This window comes from Squalius cephalus (genome assembly GCF_949319135.1).
Source record: "Squalius cephalus genome assembly, chromosome: 5".
Lineage (NCBI taxonomy): Eukaryota > Metazoa > Chordata > Actinopteri > Cypriniformes > Leuciscidae > Squalius > Squalius cephalus.
In genome coordinates this window covers 50,316,437-50,325,379 of record NC_137126.1, presented here as the reverse complement: position 1 = coordinate 50,325,379, position 8,943 = coordinate 50,316,437, and the positions used below count along the sequence as shown (strand labels likewise).

General features: G+C 40.5%; 1 protein-coding gene across 1 annotated transcript in view; it reads left to right on the top strand.

Annotated features, from left to right (window-relative positions):
- Window positions 1-433: 433 nt before the first annotated feature.
- Window positions 434-8,943, top strand: part of mcc (MCC regulator of WNT signaling pathway) — a gene marked incomplete at its 5' end in the record, with an annotated part of 102,094 nt that continues 93,584 nt past the window's right edge. Inside the window, 3 exons of the mRNA XM_079871536.1 lie at window positions 434-558; window positions 2,701-2,942; window positions 5,125-5,315. Of these exons, the coding sequence (XP_079727662.1) occupies window positions 434-558; window positions 2,701-2,942; window positions 5,125-5,315 (558 nt within the window). The remainder of the gene's footprint in view (window positions 559-2,700; window positions 2,943-5,124; window positions 5,316-8,943) is intronic.

The window sequence follows — 8,943 nt, the reverse complement described above, 5'->3', positions numbered from 1 at the left end:
AAATAACTGTTTATTTAATTTGTATCATTGTTATATTATATTTATTTGTGCTTTTGATTGTAATATGATTATGTTCTTATGCTATTACTGATTGTTTACTTGTCATTAATAACGTTTTAAATGTATATTAGTTAGGCAAGTAGTTTTAGCTGTGGTATTGAAATTGGACTGGAGAATTGTGTATTTTCACTGGTATCTAAAAGTTTAGTGTCATTACTGACTAATCTTGCAAAAACAGTTTCAAGTCACTAGGTGTATTATTGTGCAACATATATTGTGTTGGGATTTTGTAGTGGTAATATAATATCTATTATGTTTGATCATATGTACACTACTAATTGTAAAGATTATGCAGCTTTAGACACAGCAGTGAGTGTGCAGCGGCTGAAGCGCGTGTGTTTGTGCGCGTGCCCTGCGTTGCGCATGCGCGTTGATGATGGCTTCGGAGGTGAGCGGCAGCAGCGGCAGCAGCGACGCGTCAAACAGCACCGCGGAGGAGGAACGCGTGCGTCGGCTCTTCCAGACGTGCGACGGGGACGGAGACGGATACATAAACCGGTCAGAAAACACACTAAACTCACTCGTTCCGCAGGAGAAACTCATAAAGAGTCGCGAGGCTGAGCAGCGGGACGCGCGCGCTGACGTCACGCGCGTTTTAGTGAGTGCTGCAACAATGTCACGATTTAACTCGTGAAAAACACACACATAAACGCGTGTAAAGTTAGTTTGCGTGGAGTTAAAGCTGTCAGAAGCGCGTTCGCGGTGTCGGAGGTGACAGGAAATGTTTCATCATCCGCTAAACTTTGCGGTTTGTTTGTGTTTATGAACTTGTTCTCTTTTGGAACACTTGAATCTTCTCACTTTTTGAATATACATATTTGAATGCAATTCTATGTGTCTTCTTGTTGTTGAATGTTGTTTTGAGTGATTCTTATGGTGTTAATGTAATGATAGCTGGTGTAAAATCCTCATCTCATTACTGAGGTACTGGGTTTTGCAAGACAAATCAAAGACACGAGATCTTAGTAGGTTATCTTTACTTAAAGAAATCCTGTCTGGGACCCCAACACACACATATATATATTTGTATATATGTTATTATGTTTTTGCATGCATGCATTCCTGTCATTTGATGAATTAAAGCTAGTCTGATATTAGTGGCAGGGACATCATGTTCAGCTGATGAAAGCAAAAACATTATTTTTTTAATCGTTTCCAAAATCACAACAGCATGCTTCAGTGTAATAAAAGATTTATATTATTGGCTCCATCTTAAAAAATGTCATTGCTTGCGTTAGATTGCGTTAAGTGTCATTAAGTGTTAAGAAAGTTGCACAAACACAACCAGAAAGAAGTTTGATTGAAAGAACCCGATAAAACAAACTAGATCTGGAGATGCAAATAAAGACAGTGTTGCGACATTTCATGAGTGTGAAACATCAGCAAAAGATTGTCATAGCTAAAGTGATGAAGTTAGTTCTCAAAGCAAGCATAATTTATAGTGAAGAAAGACACAAACATATTTTACAAGCAAAACATTTGACAAAGCGTGATAAAGAATAGATCTAGTTCAGTGTTAGGCTACAGCAAATCATGTGTTCAAGCCATAAAACTAATACAGAACTATTATATTTCACTCAGATCACTTGCATTTATATTCCATTTTGTCCGACTAACCAGCCAGGAGAGTTAGTAGATCAGCGTCTTGAGCTTGACACAACATTCCTGATGTTCATCCATGTTCATTTGCTGCTATAACTAGTAGTAAAGAAGAAGAGATGATCACGGTAATGATTGTTTGAATTTCTTAAAAAATAAAACGTTTGAAAGCTGAATCTTTGTGTCGTACCAAAAGTAACGTCCTCGGTCTTGTCTGTCATAGTTAAAGCGATGAAGTTAGTTCAGTGGTGAGATAATGTCCTGCAGACACAGACACTCTTTGTGCTTTTTTGACTGAAAAGTCCAGTCTGTACAATTTGGGGCGACTGTAAATGTAAATAAGCTAGAGATGCGTGGCATATCGGTATCGGCTGTCTGATATCGGTTCATTTTTAATGTTATCGTTATCGGCCCGATAAGAAACTTTGGCCGATATATTAAAGCCGATAAATAATGTATTATTTCCTTCAGATGCGCACTGTTCAACATTATGATTTTGAATAATTTGAAATATGATTGGAATCACTTCAAAAAAGGAAAATACAGTTCAGTGCAACGTCTGTCATATCGGCTACATAACATTATCATGAGAACATTTTTATAATTGTGTGTTTGGCACATGGATTTTACTGGTGAGACTTTTGTTTTTGTAATCAGGCTCTTAAAAGTTATATAAAAATTTGGATTTAGATTTATCGGCCGATATATCGGTTATCGGCTTCCAAATATGAATAATTATCGGTTATCGGCTATCGGCCAAAATGTTCATATCGGTGCATCCTTAAAATAAGCCTCTCTCTCTCTCTCTCTCTCTCTCTCTCTCTCTCCCCTCACTCTCTCTCTCTCTCTCCCCTCTCTCTCTCTCTCCCTCTCTCTCTCTCTCTCTCTCTCTCTCTCCCTCCCTCCCTCTCTCTCCTCTCTCTCTCTCTCTCTCTCTCTCTTTCTCTCTCCCTCTCTCTCTCCTCTCTCTCTCTCTCTCTCTCTCTCTCTCTCTCTCTCTCCCTCTCTCTCCCTCTCTCTCTCTCTCTCTCTCTCTCTCAGGAATGATCTGCTGATGGTGTGCCGGCAGCTGAACATGGAGGGCGCGGTGGCAGAGATCATGGCTCAGCTCGGCGCCGATGAGCGAGGAAAGATTTCCTTCGAAGACTTCACACGCTGTCGCATGCAACTGGTCGGAGAGATCCGGAAAGAAGAAGGACAACTGTCTCTCTCCGGCGACTCGGAGGAGAAGAAACTTCGGGAACGTGTCGCCTCTTGGCCGACCAGCAGCGAGAACAGTTTAGGTAGGAGACTTTCCGTGTCCAGATCTCGAACCTTAAAGGGACGGTTCACCCAAAAATGAAACATTCGTCAAAATATCTTTTGGAGGGTGGGCAAATGATGACAGAATTTTAACTGTCCCTTCTAACATCATCTCAAATGTGAATATGAATTTTTTATTTTTTTTTAAATGAATAGGAAATTAATTCATGCTGAAAAAGTAATGTAACCTAGAGCATAGGGATGCACCGATATGAACATTTTGGCCGATACGATAATTCTTCATATTTGAAAGCTGATAACCGATATATCGGCCGATAAATCTAAATCCAGATTTTTATATAATTTTTGAGAACCTGATTACAAAACAAAAGTCTCACTATTAAAATCCACGTCTCAAACACACAATTATAATGTCCTCATGATAATGTTATGTAGCCGATATGACAGACTTGCGCTGCACATGTTGCACTGAACTGTACTTTCCTTTTTTGAAGTGATTTCAATCATATTTCAAGTTATTCATAATCATCATGTTGAACAGTGCGCATCTGAAGGAAATAATACATTATTTATCAGCTTTAATATATTAAAAATGAACCGATATCGGCTGATACTGATTTGGTGGCCGATATATCGTGCGTCCCTAATAATGCACATTGTTGTGATTTCATGGCTCAAACATCACATTTCCAGTCCTGAGTTTTAGTCAGGATACCACACCTCCTACAGTTCCCAATCCAGAGCTTTTGTCTCTGTTTTAGTTCAGTTTTGAGGAGGGGTGTAACAATATATCGCAATACAAAACTGCAACAATATGTATCGTGGATAGTTCACCCAAAATAAAAATTATTGTGTGTGAAAAAATTCAAGTTTACAGAGTTTTAGTGTCAGTACTACATTAAACGACTATATATAATGTATAATAATGCAATGGGGGAATATTAGTGTGTCCTGATAATGCCACATGTCTGATGTTACCATACATTATTTTAAATATATCTAGTCAGTGAAAGAGATCAAGCATGTTCGTCTAAAATAATTCAGTGTTTTCATCTTCAGAATCATGAATATTGTTGTTCTGGCGTCTCTATTGTCCTGTGCTTTGGGTTTCAGCACCAAGTCCAAAAGCCTGTTCATTTACACACACAATGTAAAACCAAATTTAGCATTTTAATCAACAGTGCATTTTTTGTTAAAGGGGGGGTGAAATGCTCATTTTCACTCAATCTCCTGTTAATCTTGAGTACCTATAGAGTAATATTGCATCCTTCATATCTCCAAAAAGTCTTTTGTTTTATTAAATTTTTAACATAAAGATAGGCTGTACCGAGTCTTTCCGGAAAAAAACGAGCGGCTGGGGGCGGGCCGTGTGGGCGAAGCTTAGCTGTGCTAACGCGCCGAGCTAACAACACACAGAGACATTTGTTCAACAAACAGTTTTACTCACCGTCCGGTTCCAACGCACGACCGCGAACCTTTATCATTGTGACTGCTCGATCCTTAAGCATTAGACGATCTGCAAATCCGTCGATCTGGGCTTTGTTTATAAAACAATCATCGTCGAAATGCAGGGAACAAACAGTCTAACAGTTACACAACTCCGTTTATGCTCAGAAAAACAAACTCCATCCACTATTCCCTTAACGCTGGGTTCTTTGGGAATCTGTGCAGGGTTGTCTTGCCCTGGCAACCAAAAACACACTTCTTTGGTGACATTGACTTCCCAAAAGCCGGGCAGGGCGCTTTGATGGCGAACTGCTTTCACTCTCTTGCTCTGGTCTACGAGTGCGCGCGCGGCCGCGATCTTACCGGAGAAGTGCCCTTAGGACCCATATAAGGAAATTCCGCCCTATCTTACGTAAGACAGAGCCATACTCGAAAAAAACTTTCCGAAACTTGTGACAAACCGGAAGGAGTATTTTTGGAACAAAAATACTCCTTCAAACGTACAACTTAGTTTTTGAAACTTTGTCCATGTTTAGCATGGGAATCCAACTCTTTACCAGTGTAAAAAACTCAGTATGCATGAAATAGCATTTCACCCCCCCTTTAACCTTTTCCCATGTGACTTGGAGTATCGCAGTAATATGGTATCGTGAGTTCAGTATCGTATCGTATCGTGACGTGACGTGGCGTGAGGGGATCGTTACACCCCTAGTTCTGAGTGATGCTCGTGTCTGAAGTCTTGTGTGGTTCTCGCAGGCGCTCGAGAGAGCTGGGAGTTTGACTCTGGGGTCCGAGATTTACAGAGTCCAGATCTTCAGTCCCCGACGCAAGCCAATCCGAGCTCGCCGTTACTCCAGAAGCTTCTCGAGCCTTCATCCGGGATCCACAAGCTCCTGTCGAAGCCTTCATCCGCTCTGAGCGGAAACTACCTGGAACTGGCCAATACTGTGAGTCTGAACACGGTCCAGCCGCTGACGCTGAGTTTGGCAAGGGTTATTTTATTTCATATGTGTAGTTTATAGGAGGGCAAGACAAGGCTTTCCTCCACTGGCCACCATTCTTACCAGGTTTGTACTAAATAGTAAGACAGTAGAGCATTTTGGGATGTATCATTAAAAAAATGCTTGATGGAAACTACAAGATGCTCTGAAAGCTCGTTTCCACCACAGAATAAAACATTTTAAAATATATTTGCGACTTTTTTATCTCACAATTGAGAGATATAAAGTCATAACTGCGAGATGTAAACATGCAATTCTGAGAAAAGTCATAATTGCGACTTTATATCACACAATTCTGACTTTATATTACGCAATTCTGAAATAAAAAGATATATATGTATATTTTTTTCATTCTGTGGCGGAAACGAGCTTCCATGAGACGCACACCAAAAAGTACAGAACGTAATCACTCAATGGAGGCGGGTAATGTTTTGTTATCCGATAAGAGGACATGCGCATAAACTACGACGGAAACACATTTACAGAATAAGTCCCTCAAAGCTCATGTGACTTGGCCTCAGCGTCGTAGATGGCGCTGTGTAGATGGCGCTGTGTGAGTGTGTGTGAGTGTGTGAGAGTGTGTGTGTGTTTGTCAGTCTGTAGATGGCGCTGTGTCTCAGAGTGAGTGTCTGTGTGTGAGAGTGTGTGTGTGAGAGTGAGAGTGTGTGTGAGTGTGTGAGAGTGTGAGTGAGTGTGTGTGTGTTTGTCAGTCTGTAGATGGCGCTGTGTCTCAGAGTGAGTGTCTGTGTGTGAGAGTGTGTGTGTGAGAGTGAGAGTGTGTGTGAGTGTGTGAGAGTGTGAGTGAGTGTGTGTGTGTTTGTCAGTCTGTAGATGGCGCTGTGTCTCAGAGTGAGTGTCTGTGTGTGAGAGTGTGTGTGTGAGAGTGAGAGTGTGTGTGAGTGTGTGAGAGTGTGAGTGAGTGTGTGTGTGTTTGTCAGTCTGTAGATGGCGCTGTGTCTCAGAGTGAGATTATTACTGGGATCTCAGGATTGTATCTTGTAGGTTTTTTTCTCTATGAATTCAGTTTAATTTCCTGATGAGATCTTTTAACTTCTGAGGAGATGATGAAAGCAAGTCTCTCCTGTCACGACACGTTATCAGTTTGCTCATAAAGATTGTTGAAATATGTTTTCTCTCATGTGAATGGAGATAAATGACTGATACAGCAAGCGTTTGTAGGAACATCTGCTCATCAGTTCCTCTTGTTCAGCGTCTGTCCATCAAGATCAGCCTTCATTTCTCTAGTGCAAAAGCATGATGTTAGATTCTGCTAAAGGAAAAAAGCCTGTTTGTAGGACCGTTAAAGGGGAGGTGTAATGCCTTTTTCACAAGATGTAAAATAAGTCTGTGTGTGAAGTTTTAGCTCTAAATATTTATATATATATATATATATGTATATATGTATGTATATATATATATATATATATATATATATATATGTATGTATATATATATATATATATGTGTGTTAAAATTGTCACTTTTTGAGGGTGAGCAAAAACACACCGTTGTAAATGAGCTGTATAAATGCAAATGCAAATGAGCTGCTGCTCCCGCCGCATGGGGCGGAGCTTCAACAGCTTGTGTCCTTTTACCTCACACACACACACACACACACTGAACATTTCAAAAACTTTTAGCCTTTTATGTTCAAACCGGAGTCAGACAATGATGGAGAGACTCCAGAAGAAGAGACAACATGTAGAAGCAACAGGACATTTCTGAATGGTTAGTTGATGGATTTATGAAGCTGATGTGTAGTTATCTTCTAGTCATTGATTAGCATATTCTGTCTTGATAATCTATAAATCGTGTTCAGGGGGCGGGGTTTATCTAAATTTTAGGGTTGGTGATGTCACTAACCCGGGAGGAATGTGGTGTAGTCTCTACCAGCCGTTTGTTGTAGTCCTTAAAAAGTGATTTCTGTAAAAGCAAATATCTCCCTTTGCTCTGAACGTTGAGCGTCGTAACTTTGCAGATGCTGATTATGCTCAAACAGCAACATTACACACTAACTAAAGTTAGACAAGTCAAATCATAATCAACCACAACTTTAAGATTATTATTTGCATTGTGAAGTTGTTTACTTTCTATATCCTCTGAGACTTTATATAAGTTTCATTCTCATTGATGATTTTCAGGAGATTTGAGTGTTTTTCCAAGCGTCTGAGACGTTGCTGCAGTTCTTCTGCATTTAAACTGTCTCAGTTTGTTCATGTAATCACAGACGGACTCGATGATGGTGAGATCAGATCATACCGGCTGGTGTCATACAAAAATATCACCAGATTATTATAATTATCATTTTATATATATATATATATATATACAATTGTGTGTGTGTGTGTGCGTGTGTGCACGTGTGCGTGTGTGTGTGTGTGTGTGTGTGTGTGTGTGTGTGTGTGTGTGTGTGTGTGCGCGTGTGTGTGCGTGTGTGTGTGTGACTATTCTGGGTGGTTTGTTGAGTGATTGTTGTGTATTATCAGCATCTCTTGGCTGGTCTTCTCTGGCATATGGCATGTATTAGTGTGAGTGACGTCAGAGTGTGTGTGTGTGTGTGTGTGTGTGTGTTTACAGTGATGGAGGAATGTGCTCTTGGTGTCATGTGATGTTTTAACAGCTCTGCTGATGTGTGGATCAGGTTACTGTAGTAAAGCTGGACAGAATCATTCCAGAGGACATTACCAGCTCGAGTTGTGTGTGTGTGTGTGTGTGTGTGTGTGTGTGTGTGTGTTTACAGGCTGATTCTGCTTCAGGACCAGTTCAGTGCTTTTAAATGTGGATGTTGTATTTCAGTGGCGGGGCTTTGATTTTGTGCTTCTCAGTGTTGGTTTTATTTGTGTATTGTTAAGCTGAACACTTGCATTAACTCTCTGTTAGAACGCTAGTAATGATGTGTGTTGTGAGTTATAATTGTCTTATCTCAATTATTGTTTTCATAGCAACCACCTTGAGTACCTTAGCAACTGCATAGCAACACCCTAGCAACCACCCAGAGTACCCTAGCAACTGTATAGCAACACCCTAGCAACAAACCGAACACCATATCAACCACCCGAGTACCCTAGCAACTGCATAGCAACACTGTAGCAACTAACCCTAGCAACCGCATAGCAACCACCCAGAGTACCTTAGTACCTAAATAGCAACCACCCCAATTACCTTAGCAACTGCAGATCAATACCCTAGTAACCACCCTGAGTACCCTCGCAACCGCATAGCAACATCCTTGCAACCACCCTGAGTACCATAGCAACCGCATAGCAATGCCCTAGCAACCACCCCAAGTACCCTAGCAACCACATAGCAGCACCCTTGCAACCACCCAAAGAACATTAGCAACCGCATAGCAACACCCTAGCAACCACTCAGAATACCTTAGCAACCGCATAGCAACCCCTTAGCAACCAGTCAGAGTAACCATTAGACTAATTTAAGCATCTATCTATCTATCTATCTGGCTTTTAAAACTTCTAAACTAAAACTTAAACTATTTCAAACTGAAAACCTTCAAACTTAAAGCATTTAAAACTACTTTAAACTTTCTGGCTTTCTGGTTTGTCTCGACAAACTT